We start from the raw sequence: 25,457 nt of genomic DNA, 5'->3' as shown, positions 1-25,457 counted from the left end.
AATTCCTTTTTTTCTTTTAATATTACGCTTTTTCAGACATGTGCGGATTTTGACATATCTGATTTCTTGGCTCATTAAACAGTCCATAGTGGAGCCACTCGGTGCACGTCATCTCCTTGTACCCATAACCGGAAGTGGATACTGTGCTTCATACACACACAAAATTGGACTATGTACTAAGCGTCCAGCGGGGGGCAGCAGCGAGCAAGCAGGGCCGAAGTTGTAATTGTTTCATTTTTTTCGCCCTCGGGTTTGATCTCACAGACACACACATACCTGACGCGTGTTTAGTGTTTCGAAAGCAAACACACGTTTTAAAAGGGCAACTAAAGTTGAGCAGTACTAAAAATCAAGCAACGAGTCAAGTCAAGAAGATGAACAGCAGCGACGGCGCAGCCTGCCAGAAACGATCGTGGCGGAACTCATTACTAATGCGCGGGGAAACTCCTCATTAACATGACAAAACTTATTTTGATGTTAAACCGCAGCGCTTCGCACACGTCCACTTTTACATCGATTTATCAAAACGCGACGAAGACACTTTTTCCGTGCTCGTGGCCGCGTGTGCGCGCGCGGTCTGGTTGATTATGCGCGTTTGGTATTTGCGCAACAACACAATCCCATTTCTTGTCAAGCGACAGGCTGTCTAGACGCCCATGTGACCGGGCGCGTCAATGCGCACTGTGGAGCGGACACGCGCGCACGCGCACGCGCGCACACCACATGCAACCAATCCGCACACACACGTACACTCCTGGAGGGAGCACACGCACTCTCACACGCGTCTGCTTGCTTGGGTGCCACACACAGACTCTCCGTGTGCGTGGAGAGAAAGGCTGCAGGATTTCCACGCTGAAGGATATCACGGAGCTTAAAAAAGAAGAAAAGCACGAGCCTGCTGTTTTTGGGATTCTTAGTGGTCGTGGATTAAAAGCTGTTTCAGGCCCGTTATGGCCCCTTCACATCACGCTGCTTTGTTGTAGCGCGACCGAAGCGCCCTCGATGTTCGCGGGGAGCCACTAAAAGCGAGCGAGCGAGCACCGGCGGCGGCCCAGCGCCTGGCCGGGCTCCGAGCTCCCGTCTCCGGCGTCGCGCTGCTGCAGCCCCGCCGCTGCGCTCCTCCGGCTCGCCGCCTCTCCGCCGCCGCCTTCCTCATCCCCTCCTCCGCCTCCTCCTCCAGATTCGGACCCGGCAATCTTCATGGTTTGCGGACACCATGCCCGTTGTTTAGCCGGGGAACCCTCATCTCGTCCCGCATGTTCAGGACCAAACGATCGGGGCTCGTCCGGCGACTGTGGCGGAGCCGCGCGCCAGTGGAGGGCGACGGGGAGGCGGACAGAGGGACGCATGGCCCCGGGGGCTGCTGCATGGGCAAAGCGGCCAAGGTGGCGGCCAAGTCCCACGGCGGGTCGGAGGCTGAATTGAAGGCGCTCACCCACTCCGTGCTCAAGAAGATTAAAGAGAAACAATTGGAGGTGCTTCTGCAGGCGGTGGAATCCAAGGGGGGCGCCCGCAGCCCCTGCTTGCTGCTGCCGGGCAAAGTGGACGCCAAAGTGGGTCAAGTGTCTTACTCCCTCCCCATGCTGCTCTACAAGGTGTTTAGGTGGCCCGACCTCAGGCATTCCTCGGAGCTCAAGAGGCTGTCGTGCTGTGAATCCTACGGGAAAGTCAACCCGGACCTCGTCTGCTGCAACCCGCACCACATGAGCCGCCTCTGTGAACTCGGTGAGGAGACTTCTTGTTGACATTTTTTATTTTTTTAAATTATAGTATATTTTTTAAATATTGGATTGTCTTCAGTTTCCGTCAAGACACATGCATGTCAAGTAGTTTTTGTATTAGGTTTTGGTAGCTTTGGTGTCATTGCACTTCAAGTAAAAAATAATATATATTTTATGTAATTTTTCAGTTTATTTTTTATTGCTTTAGTGTCATTCCACTCCTTTAACTTAACATTTTATTATTTCATCAAGACATGCATATTTCATAAATATTTTTTGATTAAAAATCATTTTTTCAATTTATGTTTCAGTTGCACTGGTGGCATTACATTCTTTTAAGTTTCCCTTTTTTTTAATCAAGGCATTTTTATACAATGGAAAAACTTGATATTTTTACATTTTAAATATTTTAGTATTTTTTATTTAATTAAAAAAAATATTTGTTTTCCTTGGTGTCATTACACTCCCTAGTTCCCATTTTATTTGTCATCAAGACTGCATGATTGATTAAAATGGGAGGTATATGCATATTTATATATTCTTATATAGGAAATTATTTGTTTTAAGTTTCCATTTTATTTAATTCATCAAGGCACATGCATGTTTTCTCCCTGTGTTTATTGGAAACACTAACAAATGTGGATAGGGATGTTTTTGTGTGTCTGTCTGTCTGTCTATGTGTGTGTGTGTGTGTGTGTGTGTGTGTGTGTGTGTGAGAGAGAGAGAGAAGCGAGACAGAGGCCCCTATCTGAGTTTGTCCTAGACGCTGATAGTGGCCCTACTGGCGCCAGGCGGCCCCCTTGTTTATCTGGCTGTCAGTGAAAGGCAATAGCCAGCCCTCGGGGCCTCACTCTCAGGCTCACGAAGTCCTCTCAGGGTGTTGTAAACCTGTGGGAAATATGTCATTATGTTAATGATTAGTTCAGATAAGTGTTTTTGTTTGATTTGTTTTTAGAGTTACATGACGGCCGGATAAAAGTAGTCTTGTGGGCCATCTCTGGCCCACGTGCCTTAGGTTTATCACCCATGGGTATTTTCTTACCGTTTTGCCTCTTTTTTTTCTCTCCTCATGCAGAGTCTCCTCCTCCTCCCTATTCCCGCTATCCCATGGATTATCTTAAACCACCAGGTGAGCTCACACACACACACACACACACACACACGTTTAGGAGTTAACATGAGATCGATTTCAGGTTAACTCATGTTAACTCGAAACAATAAAATCCTGGTGAATGTCCTTATCTGAACACTTGAGGAACACAGCCTTGTCTTCAATTGCATAAATTCCGCTGAATGCTATTCAAAAGACTGTTTGAGCCGTATTTTGTGTCTTTAACATTGCCGACTAGTGGCCCAGTACCTTTATTACACCACTTTCAACAGTGTGGCTCGAGTGCGACGAGATAATCAAAACAGGTTGCCTGTTCTCGCAAGTGTAAGATGCGAATGGCAACGTTTCAACAGAGCCATCCTCAGTTTTCTAAATGATTTGGATGACGCTGCCTGCTATTGTGCACTTTTTCTTTCCTGTTTCAGTTGTCTCGTCACACTCGAGCCACGCAATTATAAGGCAGAAATATACAATTTGTACTTTTGTGTAGTTGTTGTACACTAGCGTACTATATTTCTCAGTGTTTCATGTAAGTGCAACAATGTACAAATGTACAAAGAGTGAAAATGTTGTAATGTGCATACCAGGCCAATAGTTGACAATGTGCAGCAACTGCTTAGTGTTTTCCAAAACAGCTTTTGGATAACATTTTTTGGGGTATGTGTGGCATGTCCATTGGACACATTAGCAGTGTAAGCAAGACAGGTGTTATTGGCACTGAGGTTTGCCAATGTTGCTTTTCCAATATTTAGCATTCAATGAGAGAGTTAGCAAGTTCCAGTTTTTGTACTGTCGTAAAAAAAAAAAAAATCACTTTAAGACCAGAGATCAAAATGACACAATTTTAAAATTTTCAGCATTTTGACCCCGACGATAATGATGTCAATTTGTACAAATGTTATACTGCTCCACACCCCTTCTAAAAATGTTGCATTGACCAAACTATCAAAACATTTTCTTCTGTCAAATGACACAATTTTTCAATTATTAAAGTTTATAAGAAAATGATAGTCGCTGTTAAAAAATAAAAAAGTTGCACTTCGATGCCTGTTTTCATATTTTCTCGTTAAGCAAGCAACCAAAACAAAATGTTTCTGTTTTCGTACTAACGCATGCATACACTTCCATTTTCACTGTTTGATGGCTAATGATAGCGGTGTCATTTTAAACAATTGTTGTACCTTTTCAAATGTATTTCATTGCATGACAACCATAACAAAATAATTTTGGCATTTTCGTATTCACGCTTGCTTGTTTTCAGTGTTTCCTGGACCACCCCCACCCCCACCCCCAAACTTCACAAAGCCACTTCTGACTTAAACATCTTCTTCATATGTGCATTGCAGCGCATGTGTGTGCACATACACGTTGGGCTGTGCAGGAAACAGCTCCCGTGTTCAGCTGTGATTTATGGCAACAGTGCAGAGGCACCAGGGATAGCTGTGCACTTCTAGCATGGCCGGTGGCCAGCTGGCTGTCTTGGCGGCCTACAAGCATGTTTGTTTGCCAGTCCGTCTTCATGGAGCCATGCGCACTTCACACTTCAGTCATGTTAGCGGGACATATCTCCGGTGTTGGATGCCTTTAATGTTAGCGCGTGGGCTGTTTTTAGTGTCTTTGGTTGTTTACCCTGCAGCGGCTCAGTCTTGACTTTTTTGTTTGTTTGTTGGCCGCCACAGCAGCCTGAGCCAGACGACGGTTGTCACCTCGGTGCCAGAGAGGCGCAGCAGGTTATGTCATCGTCGCCTTGTGAAGCGTGTTACGTTTCAAGTGTAGCGTGTCTTCTCAGAGCCCCGCTTGGAGCGCTTGTTTTTTTTGCTGTGTGTTTTTTTTTTATGACAATGCACAACTTAATTTAGTGCAAATGATTTAGAAAACACTACTAAGGTCTTTGTTTATGCCACACTCCTATAAAGGTACTAATCACAATGGTACAGTACCAAAAGGGGGTGGACTACAATCTTACAGTTGATCATAATAGTCTAATCGTATCAAAACCCGGCACTGTAGCGTGTGGTGACATTATTCTTTGTTGACTTTGTTGGCATGTCACTTTTGTATGATGATCGCATCTATCAGCAACCCGCCAGACCAGGGTTGTCAGATCGAAGGAACTACTTTCCGGCATCAAAAGCCTTATCCACCTCACTGGTGTGGATACTCACATGGCTCGAGCCAAAGAGAAAATTGAAACAGGTTATGTACTGACGTGGAGCGTCATTCCAAAGCAAATGTTGTCTTTTCCTGCTGTAGAACTTAAAACAATCCTCTAGAACGCTGATTCATATCGATATATCATGCCAACTGGTACCCGTGCGACTCGCGCTCAAAGACAAAAATCAAAACGGGGCATGATTCTTTGCGGCGTTATTCCGTTTTGTTTTTTTGTGCTTTACAGCTACAACTGCTCCACTCGCTAGGACATATCAATGACAAGACAATGATGATGCTGATGTTGACCGCGCGGCCTAAGTGCCACCAACAAATCGAAACAGGTCATCAATCACGGTGTGCGTCATTCCAAAGCAACTCTTCCTTCATTTGGACTGCAAACAACAGTCCACTAGCTACTTACAATTGGAACCAGTCCACTAGCTAGAAATTATCAAAGAAAGATAATCATGATTCTGATGCCGACCGTGTGGCTTCAGCGTGGATAGAAAATCGAAACAGATCATAATGTGCATAATTCAAAAGTAAATGTTTTTGGACTACATATACTCTAATGGCTCTGAAGTTTTAAAGAAAGAGATTTAAGACGTCTTGAGAGCGAGGACAAAATAAAAACAGTGTGTGCTGTCATTCCAAATCAACTGTCTGCTTGCTTATTGATTACAAAACCCACTAACTCGGATGTATTCAAGAAAGACAATGACCATTCTGATGGTGACCATCCAGCCTGAGCACGAATCGAAAATCGAAGCAATGAGCTCTGTCATTCCAGAGCGACCATGCATTTAATCATGTCTTTTCTTGCTTTAGAACTACAACAAACATTTGCACCCAAACCCAAAGATCACATGATGGAAGTGATGTGATTTTAGTGTGGCGTGCACACAGCAAAGGTTCGCCTTGTCGCCTTTCTCTGATGCTGCAGTGCCTTTGAAAGTGAATTCAAGGCTCAACATGTCCGCTATCATACATACTTAGTGCGTATACATATACAATCCTGTGTGAATACATATGTGCATCACAACTTTAGGCTGTATTGACGTCAAACTTGTCTTTGTGTGTCCAAGAGTTAAAGAAAAAGAAGAAAATTACGCCAAGCAATCCTCTACCTCAGAAGTAAAGGGAATTATGATTCTGGCAGAAATCCTCCTTTGTAACAAGGAGAGAAAATCAAAACTGTGTGCCGCGTCAATTCAAAACAACAGTTGTGTCTTTTCCTGCGTTAGGTCTAGAATTATATAAGGCTTGGAAGTAGTAATAAAAATGAATGCAGAATCTCACAGTAAACATCCAGTAACCATGCTGCTTGAGCGCAAGAGATCAAAACAGGGTACACGCAGCATTATTTCAGAGCAACCACTGAATCTCTTCCTGGTTAAGGACTAGAAACTTTCCACAAGCTCAAAAGTTTTAAAAGTAAATGATTATATGAATGATAACTGCAGGGTAACCATGTTGCTCGAGCGCAAGGAGAAAATCGAAAGTGTGTCTCGCAAATCCAAAGCGATTGTTGTCTTTTCCCACTTTAGACAAAAAACAATCCACTAGCTCAGAAGTATTCAAGTAAGAGAATGATGATTCACATGGAAAACTGCCCGGTAGCCATGCGGCTTGAGTGCGAAAAGAAAACCGAAACGGTGAGTAATTGCCAGTGTCGTCTGCTTCAGGACTAAAAATTGTGGCGAGGCTAGAACACATTAAAGAAAGCGGAACAACCAATCATCTATGCAGACCAACCAACAAACTGTCTTGTGTCCCCTCTGATACTGTACTGCTGCAGTTGAACTGCCACTTGGGGTTATATAGTGCACAGTGAGGGGATGGGTCCATCTAGACGAGGCGGTGGGGTGGGTGGGGTTGTGCGTGGGGGCCTCGCCTCTTTCTTTCCCCACATAGGTTGGTCATTTATGGGTGTGTGTCAGTGCTGGAAAAGAAAGCTGGGGGTCCAGACAATGACCCCCGCCAGACGAGCAGCTGGCTGGGGTCCACCAGCCAAAAAGGGAGAAAGTGGCTTTCAGTGAGTGGGAACAATAGGAAGTCATTGCAGCTGCAGCTGTGGCTCCATCGTGCAACTCCCCTCCACTCCCACCCCTTCCAACCTCCCCGCTCCACTCTGCACCTGCCCCCGCTCCCCCTCCCAGTCTGCTTCTCAACCATTATTTATTCAGCGTCATGCTAAAGCCACGCGTCAGTCATGCTAATAACCAGCATCCCACAGGCTGAAGTAAATCGGAAGCCTCGTGCGGATACAGGAAGTGATTATGCAACTGGAAAAGACCCTGGAGTTGCTCTGGGAGCGCTACGGGATGACCAGAAAAGTAGCAGCTAGCCTAGCCCCTAAATCGTCTGTCACGCTTTTTTCCGCCATTTGACGCGACTCAGTGGACGCAGCTGCTATGGCCATCACTACCATGGGAGCGAGTGCATAGATGTATTAATAGGACAATAGGATGTAGACGGCCCCGACCCCCCGCCACTAGCCTCGGGCAGCTGTCAGTCACCCCATCAGCGATACCTTCCTGGGACTTGAATGCTAACATTATACATAAACCAGCAAATGGTTTGAATCCACTTTCTGATTTTTGCACCAAGAGCAGTGCTGTACTCCTTGTGCTTGTGACTCTGGTACTCGGAAATGTACGCAAAAAAACTGTTTGCATTGTCTTTTACTCCTTGTTATTGGGGACCTTTTACCCAGAACTGTATGCTTTGTGCTACTTGATCCATTCACTGTCTTCTACAATATCTGATGAGTCGCGCATTAACGACACCTTGAGAGTATGTAATCTAAAGAAGACCATCCCTGTAATAAAATCAGAAGCTGGTCCGCTTCCTATGGATTTAAAAAAATATATTCTTTTATATAACGACTGAAATTTATGGTTCTCGCAAGCAGGAAGAGGAGGTTGCCCGTGTCACGGTCGGTGTCCACAGGCGCACTGCCAACGACGGCCGTGACCCGCATTAGTGTGGATGAAAGCAGCCCTGATGTAAATCACCACCTTGTTTTAGCTCTGGTGGGATATAATCCACACAGTGTTTACCCCCATGGCCTCCCGCTCCCTTCCTCAATCTTGCGGTCAGCTGTGAACTGTTGCCCTGGCGACCACGGCAAGGTCGCTGGCAGCCAATGAAAGTGCGGCCACGGCAGTGGCCAAGAGGCGCTGTTTGCCCGCGCCGCTCGTTAGCGGGACCGCAGCGGTGGCGGGGTTTCGCCAGCGAAACCTCTCTCCCAGAATACCTCATGCTATCATGCCTTGGAATTATTACCCTTTTTTAGATTGTCTATTTGGCACTCGAACCACAAGAATCCGCAGCCCCTTCGGACGTGGGGGTACCGATTCTCCAGAAGCAGCGGATTATGAGAGATTATCAAGGCTCCAGTTTGTTCGTCATCGTCTTCATCGGGCATTGATTTCATCTTGATGATTGATAGCCCTGGAGCTGCTTCCTTGCCATCTCCCCTAACTAATTCCAATTCTCTGTCTCTGCTCCAGATTCTCCGGACTCAGGACCCTCATCCAGTGAGACCGGGGGAACAACCTATTCGGCCCCTGTGGGGCTTTCGGGTAAATATCTTTATTGTGCCCTCCAAAATTGTGTTTCCTCACTGTAAGCCAAGGAGAGGACGATGGAGGGTGGTGTTTTTCTGCCTTGTTTGTGGTATTGTGCAGAAAAGAGGGAGGAAAAATGGTGGCAGTTTTACCCGGCAAAGAGGGTTTAGGCAGGAACTGACTCTGGGTTCTGTTCATGTGCAAACCTGAAGCCAAGTGAAAGCAAGCGAGAGACACAGGCGCCTTTCTCTTTTTTTCCAGGCCTGAGTTCGGGGCTTCCTCGGCTTCCTTTCCCATAATCCACTTTGGCCGCCCTCCCGAGCCGGCGCCGCGTCCGCGGGCAGAGTTGTTCTCTCTGGGCCCTCAGATGGTTCTCATTACCGGGCCCTTTTAAAGCCTGTTTTATGTCAGTTGGTGTTTGCTGCCCATATTTCCCCCACCCCGCAGCACCACCACCGCCTTTAACCCACCTTTGTTTGGTGGGGGCAGCTCAGAACCAGAATCCTTCTCATTCTGGACATTAAAGTCGGCCTTGTGTATTAACTAGACAGATTTTGCTTTAAACTGTGAAACCCTAGAACCGGGGAACGGGGGGGTGGGGGGGTCAATCTTGAGTGGAGAGTGCCCTCCTCCCCTTGTTTCCTTCCTAGCAGCAAGCAGCTCTGTGAATGGGCCCTCTCAGCAAAGATGGCAGAGAAGTGGTGCCCTCATGGTTTTCACTGGCAAGCCGCCACACCCTCCCCCCCAGTTCCTCTCACCTCCCCTGTGCCCTCCCTCTGGGGCACTAACAAAAGAAACATGGCTCTCCCAGAAGGCCTGTCGCTGACCTTCCAGTTTCCTCAATCGCCCCTTTTTTATGTTCCCCTCTAGACTGAGGAAGAGGCGAGGCGGGGCGGCAAGGGAAGTTTTTTGTTTTTAAGGGTGTTTGGGGGTGCATCATAGTTGAATCTAAGTGCTTGTTGACTGTGGCGCATGACCCACAAAAACGGGGACAAGAGCAATGCGGGTGGGAAGGAGTTAAGGGAACCGCCGCGACAGTGACGAGCGCAAATGCAAAGTGGGCTGCCTGCCAGGCTAGCGGCTCCGTAGCGGCCTCTCGCCGCCTCGCGTCATCCGCTTGGAACACGACACAGAACAGGGAGGAACAGTTGGGGAAGTGAGGGGGCAGTTGATTGAGTGGGTTTCAGTTGACCGCACAAACTGATGAGAGGGATCACAGAGTGTTTTGTGAATGAAGAGAGGCAGGGACTTTAGTACCTCCGCCAAGGAGGTTTTAGCCGCAGTTTGTTAGAATTGTGCAAAAACTACCATTTCCCATATGGGAGCAGGAGAATAGAATGATTTCTGGATGGTTTGTTTCCGTTGCTAGCATTATTAGCATAGCATTTTTTCAACATGAATCCTCCCCGAAATGTTTTTTAATTTTTTTTATTTTTAGTTTGCAGAAGCAAAATCTACTTAACCATAGACGGTATGGGGGTGGAACCTACTATATTTTAGTACAGCTGCATATGATATAGTTTCAGCATGGTTTCTTTACATCGCCTAGCATGATTAGCACAGCATTTTCAGACAACAATTCACTCTGAGACAATTTTGTAAAAACCACCCATTTCCATAGGGTAGGGGAGTAGAATCCACTGCTTTGTTAGCATAGCATTTTCCCAACTGTTTAGTGAGTGAATTTTGCAAAAACAACTTAACCAATTCCCATAGCAGGTAGACTATTTTAGAGTACAAATGCATATACCGTCATAGCTTCAGGATGGTTTGTTTGCATTCCTAGCTTTGTTAGCATAGCATTTTCTAATCTAATAAAACTACTTAACAACATTTTGTTGATCTTTTCTGTATTTTAGCCCCGATCCAGATAATAGTAGAGACCTCGGATTCACTTTTGTTCATAGCTAGCTTTGTTTGTGTAGCATTTTCTCGATAGTTCGCTACTGCCATGTTTGGTAGTTAGCAGATTTCTGCAGGAAAAAATTAACCGAATCTATCTTGTTTTTTCTTTTGTTTTGCCGTTTTTGTTGTTGCTTTAGTTCACGTTTGCTAGCTTTATTAGCATAGCATGGCCCCTTATTTCTCAGTAAATAACACACCAATCCCAATGACACACGTGGGGTCGCCAGAAAATCCGCGTCTGTGTCCAATCGGATCTAAATTAGGATTGTCTGGCCTTCCTTGGCGGAGGTCCGTGCTGGACTTGGCATCCGTGCTGGCTTTTTCTCCACCCCCCACGTGGTTCCTGTATGTGGAGGCTGCACCCACGTCTGCTTCTGTTTTTAACGAGAATTGATGAGAGGGCTGTTGAAATTCTGGCGACGGGCCCAAATACACGGCGTGACGCAGGCGTGGGCCGCCGCGTGTGTGTGTGTCTATCTGTTTGTATGTATTGTGTGTGTGTTGAGGCGTGCTTTATGAAATGCCGTTATTTGAGGAAGAGAGTCTTCAATTGGGCATTTTGGGTTTGTTTGTATGCACTTGGATCAGGCACTGTTTTTATTTGGACCCTGCTAACTTCTTATCAGTGTGTCATTGGCATGCCTCCTGGTGCCACCCGGGACTGACTGGGATCCAGTCAGACTGTGATGTCTCTGTCTCTCTCTCACTCACGTAAGCATGCACGTACACACACACAGGGCTAGAATGACCATGGTGCAAGCCCTGGCACACTGCCCACTGTCACACAGGCGCTTCCTCCCGCCACAGTTTTAAATTTAACCAGGTTTTTTTAAATTTTTTTTTTTTTATTCTCGTCACCTCACTTGGCAGCCCGTCTGCAGAGATTATGGGATTTATTTTTTTTAATCCAGTCTCTTAATTTATTTTTGTCCCAATACTTTTGTCCAGCACCACCATGCATAATTAATCATTCCGATCATGTTTTCCTTCTTTTTTTTATTTATTTTACATTTTACAGTGGTTAACTTCTTTTTACACTTTGTTTTTTTGTCACAATACCTTTATCCCGTGTCAGTGTACAAATTGTCACGTTATAGAATGATGCCGGCGCTTTTAAAAATTCCATCCTGCTCTCCACATCTACGTCACAACGTCAATTAGCCGGGGGTTCAATCCGCTGGAGGTGCGAGCTCCATCATCGTCTCCGGTGAGAGGGATTAAATTTAGTCCAGGCTCATTAAATCAAACCTGCTGTCATGACGACTGCCCTATTTTTTCTTTTTATATTCATTAATGACGGGAAGTGAAGTGTCACCCTCATAACCCAGTAGTTTTTGTTTTTTTAATCCGGAAATTTACTTCCACCTCGACTGCTGAACAGAGCGCCCTCAGTGTTCCTTAGCGTTCCAGCTCCTGCGCTCCCGGCATTCCCGCCTTGTTTGGGTTAGCGGCGAGAGGAAAGGGCCGCGCAGGATATGACCTCATGTCTTTGAGCCGGCGGGGAAAAGTCTTCGCATAAAAAAAAAAAAAAAAAACATACGCAGGAGCAGAAAGAAAGAAGACCAACGGAATCTTTCTGTCAGCGTGACTCACCAGAGCTCAGTTCAGCGAGCATCAAAGGATTAACAGCGAGTTTTGCGTTTTCATTCTGCACTTGTTAGGAATTTTAACTTTATTTTAAACGCGATGTCCAAATACTCATTATCCAGCATCAATACAATAAACAAAATGAATTAACATCACCATACATGTTGACACTTATCAACGTTAACGTAGACTGTTTTGTTGTTCTCACCAAGTCGTTTTTATTACATTTTACGGGGCTCCAGCTTTAGAATACTTTTCGAACCGAGTGGTTTACCAAGAATTCCATCGATTAATCAAGCGTTCGGATCAAAACATTATTAAACACAGTAACGTGCATGTGAAGTGAAAGTGACATAATACCTGCCACTTGGGCTCGCCATTCGCAAGTGATTTTTTTATTGTAAGAATGTCTTTAAAAAGCAGGATTTGGCCTGGTGAGTGAAGTGGATGTCAGTGAACAAGAGTGTAGAGTAGGCTGGCTGTCATGTTGACTGACTTTTTGTGGTTTTGTGGTTATGTGTTTGTTTGTGAAATGATCCCAAACTTTGGACATTCTCTGTCCTTTTACGGAATCTTTTCTCCTGGCTTACCGCCATGTCACCAATTTATTTCTAAACGGAGTGGTGTGTGCAAATCCACAGGATTTGGCCTGGTGAGTGAAGTGGATGTCAGTGAACAAGAGTGTAGAGTAGGCTGGCTGTCATGTTGACTGACTTTTTGTGGTTATGTGTTTGTTTGTGAAATGATCCCAAACTTTGGACATTCTCTGTCCTTTTACGGAATCTTTTCTCCTGGCTTACCGCCATGTCACCAATTTATTTCTAAACGGAGTGGTGTGTGCATGTACATGTGCAAAAATGATCCCTATGAGGCTTCGAGAGTTTGCTTCAGCCTTTGTGTGATCGGATTACTGGAGTTGTTAAATGTATTGTTGCAACTCTACTTCTTTTTACACTTGCATGACCTGTACAGATTATTTCTGTTTCCAATTTTTGCTATAGGGAAATTCTGAGGTCTGAATCCGAGCAAATGGAAGTTGGTGTTGGACTTTGGAGATTCCACTGTTCCATGTGCTCTCCCCCAAACCTGATGCCCGGTGTTTCCTTCAAGGATTCAAGATCGCGTCTTTTGGGCGGAGTTCTTGCGCGCCATCCTCTGTAATTTTCAGCGGCGTGCGCGAGCGGAGATGCAGGCCGGGGCCCTCGCTGCCGAGTCAGGCCGCGGCCGGCGTCTCTCATTACTCCCCCACTTCCTCTCTTTGCGAGGCCGCCAATGCCGCTTCTTGGCAAGGGGCGACTCCATTTTGGTTTTTGGCCGTCCTCTGTTTTCTCCACCCTGTGTCATTACGCCGCGCAAATCGAAAAAGCAGTGAGGTTAGAGGGAGTTGGAGGAGGAAGGGGAACGGAATGTGGGCCCCGAGCTGCTTGCCTTTTACTGAATCTTCTCCAATTTTGAGGCGTTTACGGTTACCTTTAAGTAGGGAAGGGGGGAGTGTTTTTGGAGGGGAGCCCAGAACAAGTTTAACATTGTTACTGTGGAAGCGCATTCTGACACGACGGGGGGATGGAAACGGAAATACGTGCCCACGCTTTCCCGCGCATGTGTTCGATTCCTACAAGGCGCTCCCCCGTCTTGGCCCCGCAACCCATTCATTTTTCACGTATGAAGCCCACTTGTACTGGGCTGAGGGCACTTTTTTATGATCATGAGGCACTGGATTGTGTAATGACAACAGTGTATTGCGTAATCACACACGCACAAAAGGTGGTAGCACTGTTTATTAAAAACACAACCAAAGGCCAGACTGGCTCCGCTGGTTGTTCTTTTTCCCACGCTGCCTAAACACCATGGGGAAAGAAGTGGACGTGTCTTTGGGTATACAGTTTAACTGATGACATCATCATTGCTCCACTGGTGTTTGTTTATTTATTGACTTCATTCATGTAACATTACAGCTTTTTTTTCAGGAAATAAAATCACCTTAAGAGGGGTTGTTTTTGTAATATTTAGATTTTTTTGGGCCTTTCCCCCCCCCCAAACTTTACGACAAGTTTTCCTTCCTTAGACAGCAAACTAATTCAGACCGAACTGAACTTTATTTTTCTAACTTAAGTTTTTTCCCCCCCTTTATTGGAACAGAATCCAACCATCTCCCTTTTTCTTAAAAAAAACAGGTTTAGTCTATTCTTGGCGGCACGGTGGACGACTGGTTAGAGCGTCAGCCTCACAGTTCTGAGGTCCGGGGTTCAATCTCCGACCCCGCCTGTGTGGAGTTTGCATGTTCTCCCCGTGCCTGCGTGGGTTTCCTCCCACATCCCAAAAACATGCATGGTAGGTTAATTGACAACTCTAAATTGCCCGTAGGTGTGAATGTGAGTGCGAATGGTTGTTTGTTTGTATGTGCCCTGCGATTGGCTGGCAACCAGTTCAGGGTGTACCGCGCCTCCTGCCCAATGATAGCTGAGATAGGCTCCAGCACGCCTGCGACCCTAGTGAGGAGACGCGGCTCAGAAAATGGATGGATGGATAGTCTATTCTTCATTCTTGCACCTTCACGACGTTTCTTGCCATTATTACATTTTGTGAACAAATTCTGATCTTTCCCTGTAACTTTGGCATTTTATTTTTTGGACAAAAAATGAATTGCAACTTTCTGACTTTGTTCACTTCTTGTGAACAAAATACAACTTTTTCTTGCAACTTGTTGCTTGTATTACCATACTTTTATAAACACTTGTACTGTATGCAAAATAATTTAACTTTACAAAGTTTTTTGTAATATTACTAGTAGACTTTACACCCATCCGATCGGCCGATAATTATCATTTTATGCTGATCGGCTTTAATGTCATAATTCGCCGAGCCGATCAAGCTCCGCAAAAGACATTTACTTCGCATCTCCATTGTGTACAGTATATTTGAATTCAAAAGCTAGTCTATTTTTAGCCTTGTCGCGTGTCTTTTGACATAGTACTGTAAATATGTGACAACCAGTTGTTTTTAAAAAAACATGTCAGCGGTGTGGGACAGACAACACGTCTGAGGCAAACAACATATAATGCGTGGATCAGACTACAAAACAAATTTGGTCTTTCACGAGTGCACCATGTCAGACTACTGCAATAAAATCTTGTATTCTGATATCACCGCATCCCGTCTTTTACGATCACTGGGCTTTATCTGGTCAATTCAAAAGCGACCGGATACACTCCTTACCATGGCGATGACATCACAACGCGTGTATTATAAAAACAAATTACTGTATATACTTCCTGCCATCTAATAGAAGAGCATTTATTTGTTCTGTCTGTCACTATGCCTCGCTGGCATAAATAGAGGAACAAAGATACATTATTTCTTGTAAATGAATAATTTTTTGAGCAGTTAAGTAAAATGTGACAATTTCCCACAGCGCACCTGAAGATTGCTCATGGTAGACTCATGTGTCACGGCACACTGAATGGGAATCGCTTGACTAGAGAAGATACTCAGTATACAGTACACAAGTATATACATTAAATGAAAAAGTCATTTTAAATAGACACATTGCCCCATCTTGTGATCGGATCGGTGTTACCACGGCGACGACAACAACAAGGGATCGCGTCGTGTGTATTATAAGAACAAAATGGGGAAAAATGTGTGGTATTGGTCACCGGTGCTCGGGAGAGGACTTTAATTCAAGGATTGCTTGAGGTACGTTCACGTACTTTTAAAACGATAAGGCTCGCAAGCGGGCAACAGAACGTTACGTAGCCTAGCAAGCTAGTGCTAGCACTAACGGTTGTACGTAAACATGCGGGCGTTCTGTCGACTCATGCTCTAAAGTTTCGGTGTATGTGAAGTAATTTAATTACAATAAAGTCATTTAATTACAGCAAGTTAGCACCCATTATTTCTGTCATGTTGTAATGTTGGTTTGGCCTGACTGATTAGCATACATGACCTGAATAGAGAAAACATTTGAAGATACTCAGTATACAGTAAATGAACAAGTCATTTAAATAGACACATTGTTCCATCTTGTAATCGGATTTACTATTGTTTTGTTTTTTTTAAACTCGCTGATCAGCCCCAAAAATCGTGATCGTGTAAAGCCTAAATGTTACTACTTTTTGTGGACAAAATGTGTCCTTGTAACGTTTACTTTTTTGCTTTCAGTAGTACTATGTTTTTCAACAAAATATGATTTAATCCTTTTAACTTTTTTCTTGTCATAACAAAATAGTACTCTATGAACCAAATAACCCTACGACACTTGTAACTATGTTTTTCTTGGACTAGTCCTACCTTTTGTAATATTACTAGTCTTTGTGAACAAAATATAACTTAATTCTTAATGCTTTTCTTGTCTTGGTACTTAATATTACTTTTTGTGAACAAATGAGACATTTTCCTAGCTGGAAAAAAAAGCAACCCGTTGTTTTCATAACTTAATGACATTTGTCATGATTTTTTTTTCCCTGTTCACATCCATATCACAAATCATACAGTGGTTTGCATAACGTAAGGCCTACACACACACACACACACACACACACGGTATAAACTCTCTATGCTCGTTGTCTGCTTTTTTTTCCCCTGTCCTGGCGCCTGAACGCTACAGTGAAAGGAGTGGGTGTGTCCTGTTGGGCACTTGCGTTAGTCAGCGTGGTATATAATCTCGTCGGGAGTCTGTGATGACATCATAAGTGCTCGCCTGGCATCCCGCGTGCGCCGACGTGGTGTTTGTCCTGTCACCCTGGGAAATCTGGGCATCAGGGATGATGATGATGATGATGGTGTGTGTGTGTGTGTGTGTGTGTGTGTGTGTGGTCAGTGTGATGAAGTGTTGCAATAATAATAAGTCAGTCTACATGAGGAGGAAGGAGGTGTTACATGGGAACAGAATGTTCTTCTGAGGAGGATGATGATGCTTCTTCAGCATGTCTTGTCGTGGTCCAGACGTGAAGATCGTGTGATTACGCCAGGCAAACATTCCCGCTCCTTATCTCCCACCCCGGATGCTTCTGGGAAGAAATAACATGTCTACGAGTCATTGTCCAAGATGTGCAGATAGTGAAAGTATGCCACTCCCGTGCCAGGCTTTTCCTGCCATCAGGGCTCACTTAGCTTCCCTTCCTCTTTTAGCTAAAACAGACCTTTTTTTTGTCTACTAATGCTTACCAAGGCTTAACTCTAGCGAAGTTTGTCGGGGCAAAATGGTTGGATATTGAATATTTCGATGGACTTAATGTTCTTAACTCCTGTTTCCATGTCTACACAATCGACAGAATTATTTTTCTTGTAAATATCACTTGTCACATGATGACTTTTGTCTCGTATCAGTCATTTTCGGATCGAAATTCGACTCAATTCTTGTATTACTACTAAATATGACCTTTTAATGAAACTTTACAACTTTTTCTCCTATTATTCTTTTAGCGCATAATGACTTTCTTGTAACTGCAACTTTTTCTTGATACTGTTTTTGTTAACCATATAGGGCTTCTTCGTGTAACTTCATCTTTTTCTTATAATATTACTCCTTTTCGAGAACAAAATATAACTAGTGTAAGCCTTTTTTTTCTTATTATACTTTTTGTGAACAAAGTTTGACCTTGTAACTTGTTTTTGTTAACAAAATAAAAAAATTAGTAAAAATATTAGTAGTAGTAGTAGTATTACAAGTAGTATAGTAATAAAACATTTGCTTGTGAGTTGACTTTTTTTTTTTAACAAAATACAATTTCATTCTGGAAACTGACCTTTTTTTTGTAATATCACGACTTTTTGTGAAAATACACCTCGTGAACTTAAGACCTTGTGTGACTACTTTTTGTGAACAAATTACGACTTAATTCCTTGTGACTTGTTTGTGAACCGATTACAAATTCTGACTCCCCCACTGCCGCAATTTAGATTTTTTTGTTTGTCTTCGTTGGACAGCAGACATGTTGAGATTGGCTTCACAGCACCAGTAGTGTATCCTTTTCTTTGTAAATTCAATTGAATGCTTTCTCTGGGTCACAGTGTGATGAAGTCATGCTCGTTGCATAAACTCGCTCTGCATCAGCAGGTACTTTTAATAATGTGAAAATCGCAGGTTAAGGTAGGCTTTCAAACATTAGGAGGGATGAACACATAACCTTGGGGTACTCCACTCAGGAGACAGACCATTGTCTCAACCACTTTTCCGACAAAAGCGTGTCATACACCCTTTTTTTGCCCCACTTGGTGACTGCTCACGTTTCACAGTTTTTAGCTTTGCCTCGATTTGTTTCACCTGTCGTAGTCGCTCTCGTGAAGTCCATGAGCTTACATTTTTGTGTGTGTGTTACGAGTGAGACGTCTGCCTCGGAACAAAACAAAAGGAATGCCTCTGCGGTGACCCTTGAACTTTTGGAATAGACCCCCGTCAATGTCCCCCCCCGCCCCTCCACCCTGCTAGCTCGGGAGAGGGTGTTGACTTAGAAAATAAGGCGCCGCCGCCAAGAGTCAATTTCCTTCACGTCTTCCCCATTCCTGCACTCCTGCACCGCTGTGTTTGCGCGTGTGTGTTTGTGTGTGTGCGTGCGTGCAGGATGTCTACGTGCGTGTACGTGCGTGGAGACTGACGGAGGTAATGATTAAGCTTTTCAGACTGCAAGGACCCAGTTTGCCAACAACCACCAGCCCCTCCTTCCTACTTTGTCCAATTGTCTCAGCTAGCTTAGCATCGATGCTAATAAGGCTCCCCAGTCGACTTGAGCTAATACTAAACAGTATTGCTAAACAGTTCCAGGTTATTAATGAACACATCTGTTTATATCATAGACCATACTGTCGTCTTCTGCTTTAAATGAAGATATGATAGCGGTGTGCGCTAAAATGCCAAACCTGCTTGCTCCCGCCTGCTGCCATTTTGTTCCAGGAGCACAAAATCCCCAGTTATCGTCTGTATCGTCAGGATGTGCGACGCCCGCACAATCTGCTGCTTTAGCAGCGTGTTAGCGGTGTTTGCAGCCTTCACGTCCTCGTCGTCCTGCCAAGTTCTTGACGTGAACAGATGGCGCTAGGTTGAAGAAAATGAATACGTATAAATACATCTTTATTATTACCATTTGTTTAGGGTCCGTGGGTCTTTTGATGATTAACATTAAGTGTGCGAGAAAAACCTTCATCAATGTTGTGATTTATTGTCATCTTTTGTGACGCATTCTCAAAACAACTTGATCAAATATCAATATTGCAACAGTCGGACTTCACGCTTTGTGATTATTTTGACTATTTAATGACTTAATGTCCGCAGTCCCCAAATTTATATTGTCTTCGAACGATATCATGAGTTTGTCTGCCATTCCAACCTCAAGACTTTTTAATATTACAACTATTTGTGAACACATTCTTGACTTTATTGTAGCAAGTTTGACTTGTAATATTACTGCTTTTTCTGAACAAAATACAACTGTTAACTGTAACTTTGACTCATTTGTCATTACTACTGTATGTAAACAAACAAAAAGACCTTTTCTTGCAACTTATGACTTATTACATTATTGATTTTTGTGAACAAAAAAGTTATTCTTGTAACTCGAACTTTTTTTTGTCTAATAGTTTTTGTGAAAATGACATTTTCTTGTTACTGACATGTTTCCTGTTACTACTTTTTGTGTACAAAAGAACCCTTTCTTGTCACTTAAGATTTTGTATTACAACTTTTTGTGAACAAAATGACTGTATTACTGCTTTTTCTGATATATGACTTTACTCATACATTACTTTTTTCTTGTGATAATACTTTTTGTGAACAAAAACAAATGCGATATGGCATCGACTAGTGAGCTACTCCACAATTGCGACCCGTACTTATTATTATTATTACTACTACTACCACCACACATGCCTGGCATATATGTGCCATTTTCTCTAACTGCATTCCTGCCGTTCTCCCTGTCCTTTCATGCCTGTGGTGGGTAGCAGAGCCCTCCCAAGTTCTGCCTAGCAACAAGCGATCAGGAAAAAAAAATACTGCCGGTGAACAATATTTGTGACGGTTTTATTATGAATCACATAGACAGTTTGTCATTGATAGAAACTAAAGTACCGTAGCATTCCTGTTATTTTCTTCCCCGCCACAATTTGTACGTCTTTCAGGGAAAGTTGTTTCCCCCCCACCGCTCCCGTTTCGTCCGAGGCTGTAGGCCAGGACGAAACAGGTGGCCGACAGGCGCAAAAAGAAGGCCGACAGATGGCCTTGAGACCGCCGGCTAGCCAGATTATCCTCGGCGAGGAGAAGCGCTGAGAGCAGGTTGAGCGGCCGGCCGACAGACAGACGTACTAATGCCTGGACTGGCAGACGTCCAGACAGATGTACAAGCGGAAGACGTGCCTTGCCTTGCTTTGCCTGCCAAGGACAGGAGGCGCAGGCAGACAGCACCTATGACGGATGCCACAAATAGCGTCAGACTGAAAGGCGAGAAGAGGAAGCCGTCCAAAATTCAGCAATAAGATGCACTCTTTCTCCCCGTGTGGTGTGTGTGTGTGTGTGTGTGTGTGTGTGTGTGTGGAGTATGAAGTTAGAACCCGTGTGCTGTCTGGACAAGCTGTGAACAAGCTCCTGACAGGGCAGACGAGCGCCCGTAGCGCTTTCACCCTGTGAAAGAAACGCCTCTGAGGCTCCAGATACCTGCACCCCACTTCTGATGCCAAAAATGTTGGCTCGGGAACCATAGTCATATTAGTACTTTTTGTGCGCAAAATACCTTTTCTTGTAACTTTTGTCCTAGTAATAGCAATACTTTTTCAAACAAAATAAGACTTTGCTCTTGTAGCTTTTACTCTTTTTCTTGTAATATTACTGCTTTTTGGGAACATAGACTATTGCAACTTCACAGCTGTCTTTTTAGTAGTAGTCCTGCTTTTGGTAAATATGACCTTTTCTTATAACTGACTTTTTCGAACAATATTCCTTTTTTTTGTAAACAAAATGCTGCTTTATTATTTTTGCGCTACTATTCTTTCTAAACAATATAAGACTTTTCTTAAAACTTTGTTCTCAAATTACTGCTTTTTCTGAACAAAATATGCCTTTATTCATGCAACTACTTTTTTTCTCGGAATATTACAACTTTTTTTAAACAAATTACAACCTGCTAAAAAAATGCCTTTGCCCCACCTTGTACCAACTCCCCACTTTTGTCGTCAAAAATGTCTGCGCGGTAAGCCTTTCTTTTGTTTTTGTTTTTTTTAAATTCTATCTCGTTTTGCTAGTTGACATGTTTATCCGCCCCCATGTTCTTATCTTTAGTCTTTGTGGCATTTAATGCGTCTTCCAGCCTGGGGCTGCGGAGAGGGGGGCGGGGTCCAGCGGGCCCGGCCGGTGTCGTCATGAATAGCGGGGTGTTTTCTGACATGCTCAGACAGGCAGCCCAGCTCTAATGACCTCTGACGCCAGGCCACGTCTCTCCGAGCAATAACAAACAGACACACTCTCCAGGTCCGTGCCCACTCCTCCACCCACACACACACACACACACACACAGAACACCCCAACCAACTGACCCCGCCTTCTCCGTCGGCGGGGTCAGAGACGTTTTCCGTCTCTTATCTCGAAGATAAATACCTTGTTCCCCGTTGTGTTTAGTCCAAGGTAGATAGTCGCATACTTAGGCGTCCCACCCTCCCCCTGCGAGCCCAACGAGGGCCTATTTACGATAAACTCCCCCCGAGGCCCGGCTCTGACCAACTTCAAAGAACACAGCTCTGCTTGTTTTATGGGAGGCTTTCAGTCGCCACCTACCACCCTCCCCCCACCACCTCTTGCCTAAAAGTCCCTCCCCCGTCTCCCTGATCCCGTCTGCCAGTGTTGTCTAAGGTAGGATAATGACAGACTGCGGCGAGGCTCGCTTGGACTGCCACAGATCCTGCTGCATTAGTGTTGCAGTTTGTCTGTGGCAGCACCTTCCAAATTACTGCTTACTTGAGGGGCTAGCACTAGATTAAACGGAAGAATGGGGAGCCCTGAGATGGGTGGGAGGGCTCCTTTTGCTTTCGGAAGTAAACACACATCCGATAGAGGACGCCGCAATTAGTCAAGGACGCAAAAGTTGCAGTCTAACTATGTGCTTCCCACTCTTTACCCCACCCACCCACCCCTCATCCTCCACTTCCTCGCGCCTCACTGGCTGGCTCCCACCTTTTGAGGGGTAGGGGCAGTCACTGGGAGCCACATTGCTGCGGAATAGAGATATGAGGAGGGAGGTGGGACTGGAAATTGGAGCGCGGCCAATGCTACACTTTTTTTGTACACTCGGGGAAACTTTAGACTGGCTAGGCCTCGTCACTCGCCTCCACTGTTCTGATCACACTACATGTATACTCCCCCAACTAACGAGGCTGGAGGCGGGAATGTTTATGGGAACGTCACTCAACTCGACAACGCTATCCCCTGAGTCCACTTCTTTTGCACGATGATTTCCTGCAGCATGCGGCGGGATGATTGCAGTGACGTCAGCGCATTGTTGGCCCGTGCCGCTAACGAAAACACAGCGAGCCAGACAGAAGATAAGCGCTATAACGCCTCGACAAATAACGTAGTGCGTGTGGACACTTGCCCGCCAGCGTCTCCCGGTTGCCGCTTCGGACTCCGGGAATTCCAACGTGGCTGCTTGCGGCGTGGCAGAAAGTGGGGCGGAGAAAGCCGTTATGCCATATAATCATGGAATTTGGTGCGCCTTCATTTCCTTTTAAAGACATGTGGCCATCCTACGGTCTTCCCTGCCCCCAGGCAGCGTGTACGTTAGCTGCTTTTCTTTTTCTCTTTCTTTTAGCCAGTCTTAAGTCAATTTTGCAGTTTGTTCTATCAAGGGTAGATTTTTGTCTACAACGCCCGAAAACAAGCCTAATGCGACTAGATTGCCATCTGTCCAAAATGTCAGAGCTAGTATCCCTCAGGCACCTTGTCAAGTAGGCCAACTGAGGCTCGTCTTCACAGAGAACATTGGCCGGCCATTTTCAATGTAAATGTCAAATCAAGTCAGAGGTGTTTCTGGTTGGTAGTTGAATGGTGCTGATGGAAACTCCAAGGATGGTGTGTTCATGTGACGTCACAGATCAGAGAAAAAGGGCAGAGTTCTTCTACAGATTTCAGTTGGTCTAGATGGTTGCTAGTGCTTGAGAACTGCTTACAATGTGGGGATGCAACCCTGGATTCGTCTAGGGGTTAGTCCCTTATGCAGGGGCCCTCCTCGGCACTCAACCCTAACTTCTGTGGCGTTGCCTCTCTGGTTTGGGGTTTTACCTTGCTCAAGGGCACTCTTTCCTTCAACTAGTCCTAATTTCTGTCCTTTCTGATATAAAGACCCAAGTCCTTACAGACTAAGTTTCTACTACTAAAAGTGAACATTGCGCCGTGCTGATGCTATTGCTAGCGACAGTATTTCATTTAGGGGGATCATCGGAGATCAACAACCGAGTTATGACAAGTGATGCTAGCAACAAAACAAATGAGCCATCGCAGTGGTTAGTGTAATTGCTGACCTCAGGTTCCATGCCTGTCAATGAGAGGCATAGAAGGGGCACTGAAACCTGCTCTGGAAATGCCCACTGCACCTACAGTGCCACCTATCGTGTCTTCTTATTATGATACCTTCAGTGTGGAGTACATTGAGTCCTTTGATTGTAACGCATGTGGGATTCCACCATGGGTACGCACATCTGAGTACTCTGGATAAACAGACCAGAGAATTCAGTTGTCAATCTTTGTCGGTGGGCTTGTAGGGTGTGTGCAAGAGCCCCAGAATAGTCTTGGGGTTGGTACAAGGGCATCCAGCCAACCCTTGTTTCTTCTGTCCAAGACCAACAAAGTCTTTACAGACTGACTCATTGAACTCTGGGAAATGGAGTTGTGTGTTCCTGGGGCATCAGCGATCAGAGAACTGCAAAAGAGTCATGGTATGAGACAAACCAGAGAATTGTGGTTGCAGTTGTTGGGGTGTGCAGCAGCACCACCGAGTATTCTGGGGTTTAGTGCCTTGCTCAGGATGCCCTCTCGCCATCAAGAATCCCTTGTTTATCGGTCCTATAAGCAAAACCCAACCCACCTAGACCTTACAGACTGAGCTTCAATTGCCCATGACATGCATGTGTTTGAATTTTTGTTCAAGTTTTAAGCTCTGTGTCCCTTTTGTTCCGTCTCCAGATTCCCTGGCCATACAGGAGTCGGGCGAGCGGTCCCACTGGTGTGTGGTGGCCTACTGGGAGGAGAAGACCCGCGTTGGGCGCCTCTACTCGGTCCAGGAGTCCTCCTTGGACATCTTCTACGATCTACCTCAGGGCAACGGCTTCTGCCTGGGCCAGCTCTGCTCGGACAACAAGTCGCAGCTGGTGCAGATGGTGCGCGCCAAGATCGGCTATGGTATCCAGCTGACGCGGGAGCCCGACGGCGTGTGGGTGTACAACCGAAGCTGCTACCCCATCTTCATCAAGTCGGCCACACTGGACAACCCGGACTCGCGCACGCTGCTGGTGCACAAGGTGTTTCCCGGGTTCTCCATCAAGGCGTTCGACTACGACAAGGCCAGCAGCCTGCGGAGGCCCAATGACCACGAGTTCACGCAGCAGCCGCGCACGGGCTTCACGGTGCAGATCAGCTTCGTGAAGGGTTGGGGACAGTGCTACACGCGACAATTCATCAGCAGCTGCCCCTGTTGGCTGGAGGTCATCTTCAACACTCGATAGCAGCAGCCTCCCGTGCCCCGCCCCCTTCCTCCTCAGACACTATCCCCACCCTCATCCTCCTTTTTTTGTTAAGAAGGTTAAAAACAGAGAAAGTTAACGAAGAAGAAACACAAGACCTTCACAAAAAGTGACTCGAGTTAAGGAAAATTAGAGGCGAGAAATGTATTTTATGTTATATATAAATATATTATTAATTGTAAATATGAAGATGTTTTATATGCATCATTATTTATGTATTGTGCAATGTGTTGATGAGGAAAAAATAAACTAAGATGCACTTTGCTTAATATAAATGCAAAACAAAGAAATGCCAAAATAATTAAAAAAAAAATAATACACATCTGTTTCTTGCTGGTTTCTTGAGACTGAGCTCACTCGAAAGACATGAAGAAAATGAAATAAAAATAATGTGGGGTTTTGTCGTTTACTTACACCGATTTTATACATGCAAAAAAAAAAAATCACTGCAAGAAAACCTAATAAATACTATATTTTTACACGGCAACGTGTAATACATATTTATGAGCGGCACAGTGGGCGACTGGTTAGAGCGTCTGCCTCGCAGTTCGGAGGACCGGGGTTCAATCCCCGGCCCCGCCTGTGTGGAGTTTGCATGTTCTCCCCGTGCCTGCGTGGGTTTTCTCCGGGCACTCCGGTTTCCTCCCACATCCACATGCTAGGTTAATTGAAGACTCTAAATTGCCCAAA

The 25,457-nt window shown here is 45.0% G+C and overlaps 1 protein-coding gene, 1 long non-coding RNA gene and 1 other non-coding gene across 4 annotated transcripts; 2 read left to right on the top strand and 1 right to left on the bottom strand.

The window, feature by feature from the left end:
* Window positions 1–992: 992 nt before the first annotated feature.
* On the top strand, window positions 993–25,138 carry smad7 (SMAD family member 7). Of its 2 annotated transcripts, XM_061697718.1 has the most exons (4): window positions 993–1,725; window positions 2,797–2,850; window positions 8,502–8,573; window positions 24,211–25,135. In XM_061697718.1, exons 1-4 carry the CDS (start codon window positions 1,257–1,259, stop codon window positions 24,747–24,749), a joined length of 1,134 nt encoding a protein of 377 aa, XP_061553702.1. In that variant the 5' UTR covers window positions 993–1,256; the 3' UTR covers window positions 24,750–25,135. The 2 variants fall into 2 exon arrangements, with proteins under 2 accessions (XP_061553702.1, XP_061553701.1); XM_061697717.1 differs by lacking the exon at window positions 8,502–8,573 and having other exon boundaries at window positions 1,164–1,725; window positions 24,211–25,138.
* Window positions 5,829–5,962, top strand: LOC133414278 (small nucleolar RNA SNORA68). Its single transcript, XR_009769985.1, has one exon. It is a non-coding gene; the product is annotated as a small nucleolar RNA SNORA68 (small nucleolar RNA).
* Window positions 16,866–21,734, bottom strand: LOC133413398 (uncharacterized). The gene is made up of 3 exons (XR_009769870.1): window positions 21,634–21,734; window positions 18,909–19,083; window positions 16,866–17,059 (listed from the first exon to the last, which is right to left on the bottom strand). It is a non-coding gene; the product is annotated as an uncharacterized LOC133413398 (long non-coding RNA).
* Window positions 25,139–25,457: the final 319 nt, after the last annotated feature.

The sequence above is a fragment of the Phycodurus eques genome, chromosome 15 (assembly GCF_024500275.1).
Source record: "Phycodurus eques isolate BA_2022a chromosome 15, UOR_Pequ_1.1, whole genome shotgun sequence".
NCBI lineage: Eukaryota > Metazoa > Chordata > Actinopteri > Syngnathiformes > Syngnathidae > Phycodurus > Phycodurus eques.
This window is presented reverse-complemented; position numbering and strand designations above follow the sequence as displayed.

What these genes read in the sequence shown, in the direction of transcription:
- smad7 (XM_061697718.1), top strand. Translation starts at nt 1,257, where the DNA reads ATGTTCAGGACCAAACGATCGGGGCTCGTCCGGCGACTGTGGCGGAGC. An exon ending in GGATTATCTTAAACCACCAG is followed by an intron (nt 2,851 to 8,501) that starts GTGAGCTCACAC and finishes TCTCTGCTCCAG; the next exon opens with ATTCTCCGGACTCAGGACCC. An exon ending in GGCCCCTGTGGGGCTTTCGG is followed by an intron (nt 8,574 to 24,210) that starts GTAAATATCTTT and finishes TTCCGTCTCCAG; the next exon opens with ATTCCCTGGCCATACAGGAG.